The 19,736-nt window shown below is 51.2% G+C and overlaps 2 protein-coding genes across 3 annotated transcripts in view; both read left to right on the forward strand.

Annotated features, from left to right (window-relative positions):
- LOC122375493 (neurogenic locus notch homolog protein 2-like) overlaps window positions 1–19,736 on the forward strand; it is a 60,146-nt gene that overhangs the window by 39,303 nt on the left and 1,107 nt on the right. Inside the window, exons 1-7 of one of the 2 annotated variants that reach the window (XM_043354905.1) lie at window positions 2,275–3,749; window positions 4,495–4,728; window positions 5,053–5,289; window positions 6,443–6,673; window positions 17,950–18,045; window positions 18,353–18,487; window positions 19,370–19,607. In XM_043354905.1, the coding sequence (XP_043210840.1) occupies window positions 2,378–3,749; window positions 4,495–4,728; window positions 5,053–5,289; window positions 6,443–6,673; window positions 17,950–18,045; window positions 18,353–18,487; window positions 19,370–19,607 (2,543 nt within the window). In that variant the 5' untranslated portion in view covers window positions 2,275–2,377. Of the gene's footprint in view, window positions 1–2,274; window positions 3,750–4,494; window positions 4,729–5,052; window positions 5,290–6,442; window positions 6,674–17,949; window positions 18,046–18,352; window positions 18,488–19,369; window positions 19,608–19,736 lie in introns of those variants that run through there. The other variant, XM_043354903.1, reaches the window with a different exon arrangement.
- LOC122375492 (collagen alpha-1(VII) chain-like) lies at window positions 10,531–17,347 on the forward strand. Its single transcript, XM_043354902.1, has one exon. It carries the CDS (start codon window positions 10,604–10,606, stop codon window positions 16,859–16,861), a length of 6,258 nt encoding a protein of 2,085 aa, XP_043210837.1. The 5' UTR covers window positions 10,531–10,603; the 3' UTR covers window positions 16,862–17,347.

Below are 19,736 nucleotides of genomic sequence, written 5' to 3' on the forward strand. Positions count from 1 at the left end.
CCGCAGTTCCCAACTATTTTATAAAATGAAAATTAAGATAAAGGTGTTCCAAAATACATGATGCATAAAAAGAATCATCAAAAGATGCATATAAAAGTGCAAATGAAGCACGAGGGGGTAATAATAAACATCAGCAGAATGATGAGAAAATTAAGAATACACATAAAAAATAAACACAATAAAAGTAAAGTAAAACAAAACAAAAGTGAGATCGGTGAGCAAAAAACTACACGGTTAAAACGTATGCGGTGACACGAGTTTTAAAAGCACGTAAACTGTCATTAAATATGTCCGCCTCTGGATTGGTGGACAAAAAAGCGTTGATTGCCTTCGGGATCCTGCAATACATGCCCGACTGCACTGCCATCACACGAGCGCGGGGCACAGCAAAAAGAGTGTTGGTGCGGGTCGATCGAGGTGGCACATGGAGAGGAAATGCATTCACAAGGATGGCGGAGCTGATTCTCCCATGAAAGATGTTCTTTAGGAAAAGGATATCGTGCTGGATCCTGCGTTGTGCCAGAGAAGGGATTTGAAAATGGAGTAATAGGCTGCTGTAGGAGAGAGACGGAGAGGAACCAGAGGATGTGTTCGCCAGCAGCCAGATGAGGAATTTGTGCTGAACTCGATCGACCCGCACCACGTGGGACTTTGCCGCCCCCGCCCAGACCGTACTGCAATATTCTAAAATGGAGCGCACGTTTGAGAAGTATGCGGCTAACACTGCGCTGCGGTTGAATTTTGCCTTGCCGAAGCCGACTTGAAAAGAACGAATGAGGAGGCCGAGCGCACGATTGGCCTTGCGAACAATGTCTGATATATGCGGCGCGAACGTTAATTTGGTGTCGAGGGTCACCCCTAAGTCCCTGATCTCGCTCACATGTTCTAGTTCCGCATCGGCTATAAAATATTTGGTCTGGACGGGGGCACGCTTGAGGGTCATCGTGAATGATTTGCACTTTTTTGGATTTAGAGTAAGTCCCCATCTGACGGACCAGGCTGACAGCTGATTGAGGTCGTTCTGCAGCAATAGTCCGTCAGCTGGGGAGTTGATTTGGCGGAAAATTTTGACGTCGTCGGCGTACAAAAGGCAGCCGGATGTGATGTGACACGGTAAATCGTTGATGAACATTGCGAAAAGGAGGGGGGCCAAAAGTGCTCCTTCTGGAACGCCGGAGGTCACAGGTCTCCAGTTGGAGGTCCTACCATTCACGATGACCCTCTGACGTCTGATTCGCAAACGCTCCTCAAGCTTCCGGAAATACGTTATCACGGCTCACGCTGGTGAATAATGATCGAACAATGGGGCTCAAATTGCCAATTGCTAGTGGTTTCACTACCTGGACCTGTATGCTTTTCTCTCAGTCAAGCGTTCCCTATACTTCGGTCTCTAGTTTGTTGCGTGATCCGTCTCGACCTATTTTTTCAACTTTTTTTTAAGTGATACCACTACATACATATGAGCCGCGTTTTTTTAATGAACATTTGCGGACACGCTTCGCCCGCCTGTCTACTCCGTCAAAGGGCATTGCTATTGCAAAGTTAAACAATTAACGTTAAGTTTTAATCGTGAGGAGGTTGTGTGTGTTATGACCTGAGTGTAATTTAATCCCACATCCATAATCTCAAGTACCTAATGCCATGGCACTTACTGTCAAATTCCTCAAAATTGGAAAATGTGATGTGCGATCACACTGATCACACTTAAATACCCACACCCCCAAAGAATATTGCCCGTCCATCGCAACAACAAAGAAAATAAATCACGTTTCTGTCGCCAAATATACCTATCTAGATCCGTTATCTCACTGAACCTTTCGACAAAATGGAGGAGCAAAGTCACAAAGTGTACAATTCTATGGGATCTGAGATAAAGATAAATTGATCCCAGATCCATACACGTCTGGTGTAATGGAATGGCTACCACCTCTTCAGTCATAAATTATTAACGTTGATTTTTTCGTTATTCATAATACTGCTGTCATGACCACTTGATTCATAGTGGTGTCAAACCTTGCACGAAGACAGCTGTCAACTTCTCCGTTATTCCGCTGCTGTCGGCCCAGGGTCAGTCAGTCTCAGAGCGCAGCAGTTGCAGTCGAATTCCCACGGTAAACCTCGCCTCGGCCGGGCCCGTATCACACCGCCGCTCCTCGGAGACAAACAATTACGTCACTGGTCACCTGATGACGTAGTTGGTCTGCGGACCCCGCCGTCTATATTGCTCACACACAGGGGGGGGGGGGGGGCAGGGGGACCGGGCGGCTCGTGAGGTTATAAGAGGCGACCGGAGTGCCGCGGGCGCGCTCAGTCCCCTGCCGGCGGTGTGCTCAGTCCCCTGCCGGCTCTGCGCGCACCTGTGCGCCGTTCTGTGACGATGGCCGCGCGGCGCGGAGTGGTACTGTGTGCGGTGACCCTGCTGGTCGCCGGGACTCCTCCACCGTCCGTTCCGACCCAGCTCAGCGGACTGTACCAGCTGCCCGAGGCGGTCAAGGTCATGACCCCGCAGGAGGTCACGGAGCCGGTGCCGGAGAGCGTGAGCCCTTCCTCGGGAGGTCGGGTGGGAGGGGGTGTGGGTGAGGTGACCCCGAGCCCCCGAGTGACCCTCAAACGACCCATGAGAATTCGGATCAAAATGAGACCCAAAGGGTTCCGCCCAGTCATAGATAAAAACCCGAGTTTCCCTCTTAGTCTTTCAAAAGGAAGTAGTGGGAATGATAGTGTTAAAGTAGTGCCTATTCGTAAACGGATAAAGATTATCAAAGTTCGCAGAAACAAAAGGCCGGGAAAGGTAGGTCTATTGAGAGGGGACAAGTCTTCACGAAGGCGTATTACCCCGAGCTCTTTTTCGCCCAGGGAAAGGCTAAGTAATTACGGGGTTCTGCGTTTAGCCTCAGAAAGCACATCAAGTCCATCCATTGTTGGTCTCCTTCCTAGCCCTACCTTTGACAAAATCACCCATACGTTGAATACCTCCCCTATTCCCACTCTTGGTGCCTTGGTAACCGCTGCAGTCGGTGGCGCCCACCATAATGTTCCTAACTTCAATTCTGTTCAATCCGGCACGCCTGCCTTACGCTCATCACTTATCAGTTCTGCCCCTGATCTGTCTACCAATCGGAGAGCGGTCCAAGCCATTAGTGAAGCTTCAGGCTCACCAGTTCTAGGGACTGATCGTTCAGTCACTTCCTCCCTATCTCCCTTCGATCCCGGTACTCCTCTAGTACCAAGAACAGGAACGATTAGGTCTCATGAGCCCCTGAAGCTCTCCATCGAGCCCCCACCCGTCTCTCCAGTCACTGAACCCTCCCCGCGGAGAACAAATGTTGCCTCAATCAGGGATGTCGCTCAGGCCACAAAGCTGCCGAAAAAGACAGATTTCTCTTTCCGTGGTGCTGAAAGGGATAGAGGTTCTGAACATTATAGCGGCCGGACCAATGGCAGCGATGGGTTCTCCTCGAGAGGTAGTGTCAGGGCTTCACCGAAAGGTCCCACCAGGACTTCTATTTCCGCAGCAAGAAATTCAAGACGAGGGGGGCCATCTCAGGGTAGGCGAAGGGATCCCTCCCCGGGTCAGAAGAGGGGACCCTCCCGACCCGTGTCCTCCGCGCTCTCTCCCTCCACACCTGCGGAGAGCTCCCGTCCTCTCTCCATCTTCTTCGAGGACATGCACTACATCAACAAGGCGTCGGAGTCGGGCTTTTGTCAGGCCTACTGCGGCAGTGAGGCCAGCGGAACGCGCATCATAGGTACGGCTACAATCGCTCACCGAAACCAAGCTATGGCATGCCTATTTGTTTCAAGTCGTTTGACTTATTTTGCTGAATTTCTTTACGGGGGATATGGTGATAGGAGAGCAGCATATTGAAGACTAAACTCGGTACCTTAAACATTATTGCCTTAAGTCATCGGTCGGCTCGCTCGCCGCTTACTTACAAATATGTTGTACTTAATTTTTGATTGACATATTTTTATTGTGAGGGTGGATGATACAGGATCCACTTTTTGGCTACAATTATGCATCAGCAGAAACTAACCGGGGGAAGTGCCGTTATTATGTTATGACGAAAGATACGACATTAAAAAATGCATTACAATATCGACAATCCTTCCGTTTTTAGAACGACATCCCAATCATCTTTCAATGCAGATGTCATTCATCACTGATCGATCACTATGGGCGTTTAATCGGCCGTCATCAGCACTGACTGTGAATGAGCTGCTGGCTCTGCTGTCTGGTGCAGGGGATGCCCCACTGATTGGACGGTATACCACTCTGTCAAAGAGGCAGATCGTTTTCTTTCCGCTTAGCTTTTTAATTATCCTTACTGGGGTGTAAATTATCGATATCAACTACTGATATTGTTATGTAGTTTCTTTCAATAGCATCCGATTTCTTTAGGAAATAATGTTAGAATCCACCCAAACTTTCTCACTCAAGTCGGCCGTCTTTCACCAACTCACTCCTCCCTCTCTTCCCCTCTCTACCCGCAGAGACAAAGGCAGGTCGGTGTCCTGCCATCCGCCCCGGCTCGTACCGCGGCGACTGTCAGGACGAATGTCGCTACGACTCCGAGTGTCCACGCCAGCAGAGATGCTGCAACAACGGCTGTGCCTCCGTCTGCCTGGATCCCGACTTCAGGCGCACGTGCGACCAGCTCACCTGTCCGCCGGGACATGTGTGTGTGGATGGGGACAGCAGCCAAGATGCCGTCTGTGTTGATACCGGTGAGTGCAATAGAGTGAACAGACTGATAGGGGTCACTTGAAAATGGAAATTTGTTCATTAGTATCGATGCTGTGAACACCTATTTAAAGTTATTTATTTTCTTGCATTGCTCTCATCAAAGCGTAGAAAAAAAGATATATACTTCAAATAGTAGACGCTTATTGGAATGTCTGTACTGCCTGGGTATATTTTTCAATAGCAAGCTTCGTTTCCAGTCGAACTGGTTTTCATTTGAAGTTCGACATGGTTGCTGTCACATCAAACTCTATCACTATTTACGATTGTGATTTTCACCATACCCGTCATTTCCTCCTCCTCCCCAGCTCCGAAGGAGACCGGTCGCTGTCCGTCACCCTCCCTGTGGGACGCTCGGACCCGCTCCTGTGAGGAGCAGTGTCAGTACGACTCACAGTGCAGCGGGGACCAGCGCTGCTGCAGTAACGGCTGTGCTCTGGTCTGCACTGCCCCCGACACGAGGAAACTCTGTGATGAGATCAGCTGCGAGCCGGGCACGGCCTGTGTGGAGAGTCCCACGGAGGATGCCCAGTGCTTCAGGACAGGTGGGTGCCGGATGCAAGGGTTGTGACGACTTGTGAGCTGAGGAAAACAGACTTGAAGCTGGAGGGGAGATCAGCTTTTGTTGCGCGGATAAAATTTCATGCATTTAATTTAACCCGCGAGTTGCTGGGGGGGGGGGGGGCGTTAAACGCCCCCACTTTTTTCGCCGGGCCATAGCATAAAAACGGCGCGCCTGCGGCGCGCCAAATTTTGGGTACCTGTAGGGAATTGATTGAAGTTTATTGTGACAAAGTTTCAAAAAAATCGGTCGGAAAATTTTTGAGATATCGAGGTTTTAGTGACGTCATGATTTCTGAGTTTTCGACCAAAAACGGCATATGTTCAAAAAATCATATAAAATCACAGAATAGACATATAAACATGTCATAAACGCCATTAGACTGCCAATACCATGAAGAATGAAATGGCTATCTTCGATTATTGATTATCGTTCCGCATTTTCCAAAATCTTGAACTGAATCTTAGCAATTTCTCGTGACTACTTCACGACCATGATACATGAATTTCTTAAATTGAACTTTTTTAGCCAAACACGTACACATATGATAAAATGAGTGTCACCATCGTGTTCTACGCCCCAAATCACCCATAAAACATGTGTCACAGGCTGCGAATATCAGTTTTGATTTTCGAGGATATGTGCCTGCCCGGTTGACCTGACCTTGACCCTGACCTATGCTTGACTGACCCCTGCATGGAGCTGACACTCTTGTAGGCCTTATATGATGGATTGTGCACCGTTTTGACAGAGTTTATGACGAGAGGCGCCCATTGCGAAGTCCTGAAGTCCATGCTACTGAAAGCCCGATTTCAGGTGTTTGACCTGACCTTGACCTGACCTGTGACCTCAAAATTCAACTTAAAAGTACTCATCTGAAGCGTCTCGTCGCGCTCTTTCGTTTGCCGCCTCGTGCGTTTCGCTGCGCCTATTGGTTCTCGAGTTATCGGCTGGGGGCGTTTAACGCCCCCCCCCCCCCCCAGCAAACGGTGGGTGGCGAAATACCCCAGCAACTGCCGGGTTAAGATCATTTTCTTATAAACGTTATTAATAAATTGATGCTGTTGCATTACGTCACTGTATGTATTGGCAACGAACTTTTTTAATTGTCTTCACTCGATTGGTTTCGTTTTCAGATGAAAAGTTTGGCCTGTGTCCGAAGCTGCCAGCCACTGGCTCCCTGGGCGGCGGCTGTCAGGACACCTGTCGCTATGACGCCCAGTGCGCCGACAACACCAAATGCTGCAACAACGGCTGTGCAAGCGTCTGTCTGGCGCCGAGAAAGCCCGACTGCGAGACCACCCAGTGCAGGGTGGGATTCCGGTGCATGCAGCGGAGGAACGGAGCTCCCTACTGCGCAGCCATTCGTGAGTACCTTCCGGGGACGTTAGTGGGGTTTCGGGGAGCACACATGCGTACGGCCGTACGGCCATCCTTACGGATGTGCGCGGCACGAACACCTGATTCTTCTCACGTCTGTTCTTGGCTGGATTGGGCTTCCGTCCGATTCCGTCCTCCTCAGTCACAGATCAGAAAGTCTGGAAGTGTTCTTTGGTAGCTGAGAGACGGTGTGTATTTTCTGCCAACGGGATTGAGCATTGTGCTCAATTACTAGGTGCACATAGTAGATAGTACGGCATGCTGGTAGATGATACTTATCAATGCACCAGGCACCTTGCACGGTTAGCTCGAGCACTATGCAGCTAGATTTGCATGTGTTTCACTCAAAACTTTTACTTAATCAGCGATGTCAGTGCCTAAAAAGACATTTTTACACCTTAAAATTCACTTTTTATTCTTGATATCACATTCTTTTGTATTCACAATTGTTCCATTGATTAAAAATTGTAACTTACTCACAGGCACAGTGTAGATATCTGCCTGTTGAATTAGTGATTTATAAAACAAGTTGAAGTGTGTTAAATTAGTTTCAAGAACATCTTGGAAGTATTAGGACAATACTGTCATTGGCTGCCATTTGCATTTTGTTTTCGGCATAACATCAATATTCAATATATCTCCCCTAAATGAACAGTAATTTCAGAACATTTATAATCCCTTATAGGTAGCATTTTTATGGCAATTCAGTCGGCTATTTTTTGCATGAGTGATATCTAAGATTTCTTTACTCAACAATCTTCAGTAGTAGTTTCGCATGATCACTGCACGCGGTGCATGTCTCCCCTGCACTGTGCACTAGTGGTACACTGCACTCGCACCTTACACCTCTTTCCACCGCTCTTTTAGCTGGCGACGGAACATCAGAGAAGTACGGAGGCATCGACGGCTACTATCCTCACAATCCCGCCCGCTTTGACATGACTGACTCTTCCGATCGCATTAAGGGAGCTTTCGGTACCTGGGGTGGCAGCTATCTGCCTCCCTGGAAGGAATTCTCCCCTGGCTTCTATGCAAACGGATCGGCGATCCCCCCGGGATCTCCTGGTTTTGACGACTTTACCGACTTCGGTCCCTATGACCCAGCGCTTCTCGGCGCTGCCGTGACCGACGACGGAACTGGTAATGACACTTTGCCACCGTGGCTAGACGACAAAGATGGACTTGGACAAGCTGCCAACGACAAGGTGCCCACTGTCTCCCCTTCACCTCGTGTATCAGCACAGACTGGTCCGTTAGCAAACGTGGGGAAGGCAGTCAGAAAAGGTGTGACCCCACAGACAGGGGTAACAGCGACGACGACACAAAAGACCAACCAAGGACAAGGAGTTCTTGAATCGAGCCAGGCTCGGAAGCAGACTGGAGGAGGAAGTGGCGATGGCGATACTTCGCCCACATCTCCTGGCGATTCTGTAGTTGGCAGAAGTGGCGGCGGGGCGAGGGGATCGGATGACGTGCTAGCGGGCTCTGCTGGTGGAGCTGGTTCAGGCAGCAGCGGAGGGGACGAAGGTCTCGAATCAGGAGTCAGTCGCGGTGGTTTTGGCTACAGGAAGCCTTTGAAGAGCACATCTGGATCCGGATGGGAGAGCGGTGCCTTGGGATCCACGTCGAGCTCTGGTTCTGGTAGCGGATGGGAAGACTCGGGATCTCCGCCTGACTATTATGGTAGCGAAATCGGAGAATCGTCTTCGGGGCTCATAGTCATTCTGCCGGGCTCTGGGAGACAGGATTTCGGTGGCAGTCAAGATGATGTGCAATCAGAAAGATCCGGGGTCGGTGGAGGTGTGAAAGAACAAGCTCCATCTGCGTCGGTTAGTGGGAGTTCTGGCAGTAGCTGGGGAGACGATGAACTGCCCTCAGTGGGAAGCGTCCGCAAGTCGTCTGGCTCTGGCTGGGCGGATGGCGAATTTCCCGTATTGCCAGGCTTCAACATAGACCCGGACTTTATGGGATATGTGAACAGACGACCGACTATCGAGTTCCCCATCCGCCGACCCACCAAACCTCGTAAGGATGCTCAAGTAACTGGAGTTGATAGCACAACAGGACCAGGGACAAGACCTAGTGATGGTAGACAAGGAAGCGGTGTCGGGTCTCCACCTAGGAAGGCAGGTGACACACCTACTGCACAAACACCAGGCATCGTGGGATCAAGGCCAGGTGACCCCATTGGGCCCTCAAAGGCAGGCGCAACGGGCAGCTCACCCGTGCGAAAACCCGTCATTGCTGGTGGAGTCGGCAGGAAACCAAGACCTGACTCTGGTGTCAAACAACCTGAAGGACTCGGCGGTGGTCCCGGCAGATTTGAAAATACTAGGTCGCCAACGGACAGCAGAAGGAAAAAGATAGCGGAGGGAAGTAAAACATCCACTCCTGGTGAAACTGCTACGTCTGTTAGCCGAGGTGAAACCTCAAAATCTGTTGCAGGTAAGCCTTTACCGCTGGGTGGAGGAGACAGGTCGCCATTGGCTGATAATCGTGCCAAATTCAGACCCACTAATGGCCCTTCTAGCGTTGAAGGAGATGTTCAAAAGCCAGAGTCTGTTCGAGGACGGCCCTCAGCTACTGGAATCACAAGACCAGGAACTGCTGTTGGTGGCACACGACGAGTGCAAGGAAGCTCGCCCACTGATTCTACTGGCAGCAGAACAACACCTCTTGCACAAACATTTGGTGGCACTCGCGAAAAATTTGAGGATAACGCGAGAAGGCCTATTCTTGGCGGAGAATCGCAGACACCAGGAAATGTCAACGCTAAAACTCCATCATCGACTGGTGTTCGTACGAGCGATCCCATGCCAGTTGAGGGTGGTGGAATGCCTGCAGAAGCCGGAAACCGAAGACGACCATCTGGAGGAAGACCTATCGACCGAGGGCAGGCACCCGTATCCGATGGAGAAAGGAAGAGAGTCAGCACTGGGGTAGATGAGACCGGTGGAGCAGAGGGCAAGCCTAGTTCTGGTTCTGGAAGCAGAATTGCTGGATTGCCGAATGGACGACCTGGTTCAATCGTTGGAGACAAGAAAACATCAACTAGTCCTGCACCACAGAGATTAGGGCCTGCAGGCGAAAACAAAGCTGCCTTAGGTGGAGCGAGAAGAAGACCTGGCTCATCTGCCGGTGGCCTGTTGGAACCAAACAGACCAGGCTCTGCAACAGGAACGAAAAATGGTCTTGGAAAGCAAAATAAATCTGACTCGCCGGACGCGACCTCGTCAAGAGTTACAACTACGCCAAGCAATGGAAGAAAACCGGCTGCATTTGGCAGAAAGCCAACATCTCAGGATATTGATTCCACGTCTGCTTCGAGAGGGCCTGTTGTAGGCCTAGCGCCTGGCACAACACGGGTGGATGCGAGCAGCGCTGGTCCCACATCTGCAGGAAGAGGGTCTGGTACTACTCGTCAACCGGCTGATGCTTTCAGTGGCAGAAAAAGGCCGGCGATTGCAGATGTTGATAGACCAAGTGGTGGCGGTGAGCCAACTGCTAAAGTACCAAAACCTGGCATTGGAGCTCGACAAACATCCTCGAACGAAGGAAAGACAACTGATAGGAAAACAACAGCAACCTCCAGTCGAAACCCAACAGGAAGAGTCAAATCGCCCGCTTCTTCGTCCCGATTGCCCGCTGCTGGTAAGGGGACACCTGAGATCATTGGTGGAAAACTGGGGACTAGTACGAGTAAAAGGAATCCAGATCCTGCCATCGATTCAAGAAATCCCGTGGCAGCTGGTAAAACAAAAGCTTCTAAATCCACTCCGACACCATCAGGATCGACCGTCACGCGTGGAAGTGCAGAATCAACTAGCAGCTCCCTGAAACCATCTCCCGCTTCTGTTAGTATCGCTCCTATCCTTGATAATGCCAGGAAAACTGAATCTGCTAGCACCGTTGGTGGCATGCAATCATCTAATGGCAAACCTAAAACGCCTATCATATTGCCTGATATTGGGGATGGTTATTTGCCACCCACTTCAGAATTTGTACCACCCAAAACCGGCTATTATGGGCAGATACCATCAATTCCTTTTTCGATCCGCCGAACGCCGAATAAAGAACCTGGACCTCAGACGTCCACATCTGGGCCAAGCAGCAGCAGACCAGAATCTTCTATTACGGCAACAGGTACTTCTGTGGCGGGATCTGAAACCCCTAAGCAATTTGGAGGGAAAGCAGGGCCTGCAACTAGACCAAGTGATCCTCTACCCAGTACTACGGGCTCAACGTCTGCCACAGCAACGAGGGGGCCAGGGTCTGTGTTTGAACCCAGCGGGCCTATAACACCTAGTGCCGATGCTGGCCAAGCACCTGGGTCTTCAAGACGCGGAACAACGAATGCAATTTCGGTGTCAGGCTCTAGAGACCCAGGATCAGAAACTAGAACACCTGGGACTGTTGTTTCACCTGGACCAGGTATCAGGAAACCAGGCTCACCGTCAGATAGACCTAAAGCAGATAAAAGACCAGGATCTATCTCTGCATCTCGTAATCCGGAATCACCTAACAGGATTCCAGAATCTGAGCCTGAAAGTGGCAGACCTGTAAGCACAAGTGGGACACTAGGATCAACATCGGTATCTGTGAAACCTGGGACAAAGAGCAGAATACCATCAAATGAAAATAACGTTGACGGAGCTCGCAGACCCGGCCCAGGGAACAGAAGACCAGGATCCAACATTGGTACTGGAACGTCCACGAGACCTTCGAAACCCATTCTTGGAATCGGTAGGCCGAAACCAGATGATAGCAAACGGTCAGGAGATCAAGTGGGATCTGGTAATCCCAGAGCACCAAACAGAAGGCCGAGCCTGTCAAGGCCTGGGTCGACGGCGCCAGGCCTCGTATCTGAAGTTGGTATGCCAGAGACCATAGATAAAATCCCAACGTCTGTAATTGAAACTGGTAAACCTGGATCGTCGGGCTCGGAGACTGATTCTGTGCCTGGGTCTGCGAGGCCGGGAACAAACATAGGAATACCCGGGCCTCTTTCAGGAAATGATAAAGCTGGTGCTTCAAATATATTCCCCAAGGCTACATCTGGAAAGCCTGGAGCAAGCAAAAATTCAGCACGTGTAACGCCAGGCTCAGGGACAAACAGAAGGCCTGCACCAGTCCGCAAGACAACAAAGCCTTCTGGAGATGACCAATCAGGAATACAACCTGGATTGCCAGGATCTTCTGGTGGGATCACAACATCTGACTCGACAAAGCGTAGACCTGGATTTACGGTTGATAGCCCGAGAGGGGGCAATGACATTCCAGGCTCACTGTCAGGGACGGACCAACCTAAAACAAATAGAATACCAGGGTTTGTGCTACAGCCTGGAAAGCCTGGGGAAAGAACACCTGGATCCACCAGCCCTGGGTCAACCAGCAGATCGCCTGGCTCTGGTACCAGAACGCAAAGTCCGGGAACATCCGATAGAACGCCGGGGATTGTACAGAGCTCTAATAAGCCAAGTTCAACACGTGACGGAGGCCCGGGATCTGTTGTAGGTATTGGCAAGACCGGTTCATCAATCAAAACCGCGGAACCTGCATTTGGATCGAGACCTGGACTCACTAGCAATGCGGGAGACCGTACATCCGGACCAGTTCAGCCAGGAACAGCAAGTAAAACGCCATTGCCAAGTTTGGAGGCTATTCAGTCCGCGGCACCAAAAAGAACCCCAGAAGCTGTAACTGAATCCAGTAGCCCTGAAGCCGGGAGCAGGGCTCCGCTGCCGGGGCCTACCGCGGGAGTTTCTGGTAGACCAGTGACAGGCAACAGGTCCCCAGGGTCCTTTGGTACTCCTGACAAGCGAGGCCCGGGTCGTGTACCGGTATCGAGTAGACCCGAAACAGACAGGGTACCGGGACGCATTGGAACGGACAACTCACGTGCACCAAATCGAGTGTCCGTGCCTGCTAAAGAAACTGGTAAGCCTGAATTGTCAACAATCAGTGGGCAAAGGCCGGTATCTCTCAGGCCCGGAACAGCTAATAGGACGCCGGGATCCGTTGCCGGGAAGACAGAGACACCAAGCGAGGTGATCCAGGAAGCCGAAAAGTCAAAACAAACCACTCGTATCCCCGGATTAGGTGGGTCGTCTAAAAAACCTGGACCAACAAGCAAACTGCCAGGGTCTTCAGCTGAAATTGGTGCACCTGGGACAACGGGTTCGCTTGGATCAGTTGGAGGGAACAATAGACCTGGATTGTCAGTCAGAGAACCTGGCTCAGTATCGAGCAGGCCTACGGCAGGTAGAAGAACAACAGGTTCCGTTAGAGGAACCAATAAACCTGGGGCACCAAATACAAGACTAACATCTATCTCCTCCAATCCTGGATCTACTTCTACTGCAACGAGAGTTACAGCAGGCCCTCGAGAGTCTGCATCCGGCGTAAACACGCCTAGCTCGGTATCAGGAATTGGCAAGTTTGGAAGACCTAGAAGACCTGGCTCTGTTGCAGTGCCCAGTAAGTCATCATCAGGTCGTGTAACCCCAGGGTCCCCGTCGAATCCTGAAATAAGTGGATCCTTTGATAAAGATTCAGAAGCACCCAGAGTTGTATCTACTGGTGGAAAGAAAACAGAAAGTAAGGATCTTCCGGACATTGGAGATGGCTATTTGCCGCCAGACTCAGAGTTCACTCCCCCTAAGACAAGCTACGCGGGTCTTCCTCCGTCTTCTGGCAGACCTTTCAATAGAAGTCCGTCACTCCTGAACAAACCAGAAACATCGACCGATCCGAAATATGGTAACAGACCTGGACAAATAGTGACTTCGGCACAGTCTGACCCGAAATTGCGTCCAAATGCCGTTCCTACAGGTCAACGGATTCCTCCTCCAAGTCGTCAAGCAGGCGTTTTAAAGCGACCCATTGCCTCCAAACCTTTGCCAGAGGTTCCTGAAAAAGAACCAACGGGCCCTGATGGCCGTGGGCGAGAGCCCCCTAGAAGGACCACAGTTAACGGAAAATTACCAGGATCTTCTCAGCAAAAGATACCTGTCCCTGGCAGACGCCGCCCTATATCAGTTGGCAAGACAAAACAAGAGCCGAATACAAGTGTCGCCAAGCCTCTGCCTCAGCGAGGAACTGGAACAGCACCTCAAAGACGTCCATCACGGCCAGTAAGCCGCCGACCAAGTGTTGAACAAGGCTCTTCTGGAGATCCCAGCAGTTCTCAGACACCTGAGGTACAGCAGTCCTCTCGGGGCTCACTTCAGTCAGTTTCTGGACGACCAACAGCGGCGGACAGGCCTAGCGTCCGGCCACCAGCAAATGTGTCTCCTCAACGTGTGAGGCCTGGTTTGTCCAGTCGTCGACCAGCCTCCGGACCAGGCATCTCCGTACCTCGTCCTGTTGGTCAGGGTCCCGATTCTCCTAGCCAGATTGGTAGCAGTCGACCGAATTCCCAAACCTCACCACAACGGCAGACATCTCGGCCTACAAGCGGAACAGGGGGCCGACCTAGCACCTTCCAAGCTGGGGGAGTATCTGGACCATTGCGTCCCCGCCCTGTTTCTCGTCGACCTGGGTCTGGTATCAGTGAAGAGCCCAAACAAATAACTTCAGGTGGCTCCAGCCAACGGCAGCAACCGCGGCCGATCAACAGACGTCCAAGCAGCGCCATTGGTCAGGTCGTAGCCACAAAGCCCTCAAGTGGTAAATCGCCACAGATCTCGCGACCTGGTACTCGTCAGCCAAGTCGCACTAGACCGACTGGTGTGTCTCAACCAACAGCGCTTAGTTCGGTCGAAAGCCTACGACCTCGTCCTGTAAATGGCCGTCCAAAGCCCACCGGGCAGAGAGGTGAGACGCCTGAATCATTGCCCACAAGGCCTCTGGGTGGAGATGGAACAGGCACCGCCCAGCCAAGTGGATCCGTAAATGAAGTTTCTCCACAGGGTCCGACGTCTGTTCCTAAGAGCAGACCTAGTTTTGGTAGGGTCCCCAGTTCCAGACCAAACAATCAGACATCGCCTCAAAGGCGGCCTTCTTCCCGAGCTCCAGTTAGTCGGTCAGGCTCAATCCAGACTTCCAGTGATCCGAAGCCAGCGGCTGAAAAGTTCTCCCCAGCACGCAGACCGCGCCCTGCTTACAGTCGACCAGCATCCAGCAAACCAGCTGATCCTAAACAAACGGCGATTCCCGAATCTCGTCCAGACCAGACAATTAACCCTGTTCTTAATCAGCCCAAAACTCCCGGGATTGCGGATTCATCCATATCGACATCCCCTCAGAGACGTCCTCGTCCACCTTACTCGCAACCGATCACTGGCGTCCAAACGGACTCGTCCCAAACAAAGGCAGGTGAATCTCCTGAAAAGCAACCCGTTGCTGCCATCCGTCCGTCATCCTCTGGAGGACAACAAAAGCTTTCTTCGAAGCCTGAAACGTCCCCGCAGAGAAAACGACCTCGGCCTGCCTACAGTCGCCCGAGCTTGCCAAGACAGCCAAGCTTTCCCCAGACTATAAGGGGTCAATCCCCTGTCAGCCAGAAGCCCGGTAGTTCCAGCCGTCGACCGATTGTTTCAACCGAGGGACAAAGGACAGGTGATCTTAGCCGAAGACCTTCCACCACAGGACAGTCTGAATCTCCGAAATCTGAGACTGATGCAGCTGTTCGACCTGACGTTCCCAGGAGAAGACCCGGTGCTGCTGCCATTCGAAGGCCGATTGCCACAGGACAGGAGCCCGGTGTGCCCAGCCGGAGGCCTATCGCAACTGGACAGGCTGGATCGCGTGAAACGGAGGGAGATCGGGAAGAGAAACCTGGTGCTCCTGTCCGAAGACCTTTTGTTACAGGAACGACTGGATCACCCGAAATAGAGGGAACTCGGGGACAAAGGCCTGGTGTTCCCGGCCGAAAACCTGTTGTTTCGGGACAAACTGGGTCACCCGAACTTGATGAGGGAACTCGGGGACAGAGACCTGGTGTTCCTAGCAGACGACCTGTTGCCTCGGGACGACCTGAGACATCCGGAACTGTGGGAGATCAAGTACAGACACCTGTTTCTCCCAGCAGAAGGCCTGCCTCCACAGAACAGGCGGGCTCGCCTGGAACGGGGGGAAATCAAGGACAGAGACCTGGTGGTTACAACCCAAGACCAGTAGCCACAGGACAGAGTCCTAGTGTCCCCAGTCGGAGACCTGCAAGACCTACTGCTGTGGAGCAAACTGGATCACCTGGAACAGAAGGAAGCGTTGGACGGAGACCTGGTTCTCCCAGCCGGCGTCCCTCTAACGGACAGCGCGTCTCGCCAGTAACAGATGTAGAAAAGCCTGGAGTCAAAATTTCCCGTTTTGACAATATACTGCCCGGTCCAACTATTCAGCCCGTGTTGGTGGGCTCAACTGACAGCCAGAATCTCGAGCCGACACCCAACAAACAATCATCTCGACCAGATCCGAAGGTAAGTTCGCGAAATCAGACCTCTGTTACTGATAGCAAGAGACCTGGGGCTACTGGGCAGACCTTCCCATCGCGCCCTGTCTCTGAGAGACCTAGGAGACCTTTGGGACGCCCCGACAGACTACCATCTACCACTGAGACAGGACGTCCTGACAAACGACCGACTGCCACTGAGACAGACTCAACTCGGCCCTCAGTGGGCGGAACTCCGCCACGGCGACGTCGACCCCTCGGCCGACCTCAGCCTGGGTCCCCCGGACAGACCGTATCGCCCCGACCGACTTCAGTAGGACAACCAGGACGACGACCTTCTCAGACACAGACGTCTCGCCCCGTGGACCGACAGCCTACGGACAACAGACCAGTAAAGACATCTCGACCGGTAACGACTGCCTCAAGGTCATCGACGACGACTCCGCTGCGTCCACCCAGTCCTTTCTCCTTCCGTCCTAGAACGACTGCCTCAAAGTCATCGACGACGACCCCGCTACGTCCACCGAGCCCTTTCTCCTTCCGTCCTGGAACCGTCGACATCGTGCCGAGCCTGGTGTTCAGCATGCTGCCTCCCAGCGAGGAACCCTTCAGCGGCGTCCAGCCTGGAGGATCCAGTGGTTCCAGTCCTGGAGACGTCGGTAGCGCCAGACCCCGAGATCCAGAAAGCGTCGGTCTCGAAACACGCGCACCAGAGCCCCTCAATCCGTCGGTCATCAAGGCGCAGAACGAGGGATTCTTCGGCTATCTTCCCCCACCGCCGTAGCTTACAGAATATGGACTGCTGCTCCCTTCTGGTTTCCTGAGTGTGGGTTTGCGGTAGTGCGCACTTGGTTTAAATTCGCATCCCGGGATACAGTATCGAAGTCCAGGTAGTGTAGTCAATATGTAATTAGTCACCTGTTTTCTATGTTAGTGTTTTGAGATAGGCGTGCCTTGTTAGAGATTTCCTTGTTCATCTTCGTTGGGTGTATTGAATTAGTTGTGCGCTAACATAGCCAAATAAATAACGTCATGATATTACACATTTTTGTTGAGCTGCTTCATAGATAACCTATCGATTCATAATAAATGAGTGGTGGACATCGTAAATATTTGTTTCGAAGTGCCTAAGTAAGCACTGACTGACCCCACGTAAGAAACGAGCATACTCTGCAGCAAAAAGGTTCCAGCATAATCAGGCTGATGAATGAATAATTGAAACTTTTTAGGGTAAACGGCAGAGGTAAACGTAACATCATTATGCGCATTGTGCATAGCATAACAGCATGATCATAACAACTATGAGGAATTAATTGGTATGGACCGCACTCAACATCAATATCGACGTTTTGATAAAATTCAGACCTACTTGGCCTTATGTTATTAGAATAATTTACCCAACATTCCACATGCTAGGCTGCGTTTTTTTTTTTTTGTCTTTTATGCATCATGACATTGAATTCACACGAGTACGACCAATCACATCTGAGCGGAACTGATTTGTTGGCCTCTGGCTGTTGCGGCTGCTGGGCAAGATGATTTACTGGTAAGTTGTGCACCCACCCGAAGGTTGTTGGGTACCTCACTCGCGTCACTGGGTTTCGGCGCGCCTCAGGCATGCTTACCGGGATGTTGGGTGGTCTGTTCCCCTGTTTAGCCTCATATTGCATGACCTTCCACGGGATTAAGGTAATGACGCATATGGTCGGGCACGTGGGATGTGATTGCCAGCATAATGAGAATGTAAGGGGTGATGTTTTGTGGGTACAAGTTACCATCAACAACGGATCAATAATTGCAGGCTATCGTATATGCATACTTTCAGAAAATAATATGTCATCTGACAACTGGACATGTATTTTTCCATTGCAGCCTGCAAGCAAGACGGCGAGATAATCGATATTGAGTGTAATAGCTGCACCTGTATCCAGGGCTACTTGCTCTGCTCGCAGGAGGAGTGTCCTCCAGGTAAGTGAACATGAGAACCCGGGGTAACGTTGGTGAACCTCAAAATCGAGCTGTTAAGGAAACGCACGCCTAGCTGTCTGTATTTTGCCTACACTTACGTTACCATATGTCAAATTTATCGTTATTAAATGTTCATTGTTCACTGTCATAATGTTAACTTCAATACGAATATTGCACTATGCAGACGCATAACAATTGTTAACTTTTTGCCCAACTTTATCAGTCACTTTACCGATCACCTATTTATTCACAAGATACCACTTACGTGTATCCGTGTTAATTATCTGACGTCTCCTCCCGTTCGCAGTGAAGCCCGGTTATTGCCCGCGACTCACCCGCGGTTACCGGGGCAGATGTGTCGAGGAGTGTACCAGCGACTATGACTGCTCAGAGGACGGAAAGTGCTGCAGCACAGGATGTGGTCACACCTGTCAGAAACCAGGTGAGACCCCATGGAAAGGAAGAAGCAAAGGAGAAATAAAAAACAATTCGTTCCAATAAAGTCCCTTCGCTGATTAGTACATCTCGATATTACGGTTAACAATTATTTACCGAATGACTAACAGGCCATTCAGAAGACATTTGCAATCGATCATTTCGATTTTGACACTGCAAGTTGACGAGGAAAACCATTTCACGGTCGTCCGTCATTGCGTACCGCAGTCTACTGCAGTGCCAATGAGAGCGGGGTAACGCCACTTCAGGGTCATTCAGCACATGAACGGGGTCATGTGAACTTCACACAGGGATTTTACTGGACCTGGCAAACCTCGAGCTACTGGAGTCATGATTTTTGAGTTAGCTGCTATCCGTTTTCAGAAATGTATCGACACGTTTACCTGCTACTGTGCAATGAACTGTCGAAATGCGGTGCTACTCGCATTGCTATATCAGATCATATCAGATACAACAGATTTATGTGCGATGTAACTGACAACGGTCCACCGGTAGCATACCTGATATCAACCCCATGGCCCGCCCCTTCCCGCAGCGTATGAGTTGGTGAGTTGCTCCAACGATATCACCCCGCTACCTTGACCTCTCCACGCAGTGTCTGTGTACTATGCATGCAGTCTTGATTCAAAGCACCGCGCATCGGTGCGGCGGATCCATCAAGCCCGACCGAAGAAAGGTTGCTAAATTTGAGAGTCACCGTGCCAATTGACCTGGGGATTGATGAGGATGTGAGCTAGTTTGGTGACTCAAATTTAGCGGCCCTTCCTCGGTCGGGCTTGATGGATCTACCGCACCGGTGCGCGGTACTTTCAAGACTGACAGTACACCCGTGTCAACATATCACTCCTACCCCCCCCCCCTCCCACAGTATCGGAGATCGTCCACCCGTGTCGCACAGTGCGGTTCCGGTGCGGCGACCAGACGCGCTGTGCGGCCACGCGAGGTCTCTGTAAGCCCGGTCAGACGTGTCCGCTGCAGCCACTGTGCGTGAGCCGCTCGGCGCCCTTCTGTGAGAGCTGTCCGCCGGGCAAGGTGTGCGTCCTACAGAAGCGGCCGTGTCCCAGCGGCCACTGCCACCGACAGCCCATCTGCATCCAGCTCTACAGGTGGGTGGGAAGGGGTAGTGGGGCGCCGGGATCTACTGCAAGGATTTGAGTGATTTGGATACATTAATCATGTTTCTGGTTTTCTGATTTGGTGGCATGAATCCAACAAATGAGACATACGTTTGTACA

This window comes from Amphibalanus amphitrite, unplaced genomic scaffold (genome assembly GCF_019059575.1).
Source record: "Amphibalanus amphitrite isolate SeventyFive unplaced genomic scaffold, NRLGWU_Aamphi_draft 001853F_arrow, whole genome shotgun sequence".
Classification (NCBI taxonomy): Eukaryota; Metazoa; Arthropoda; class Thecostraca; order Balanomorpha; family Balanidae; genus Amphibalanus; species Amphibalanus amphitrite.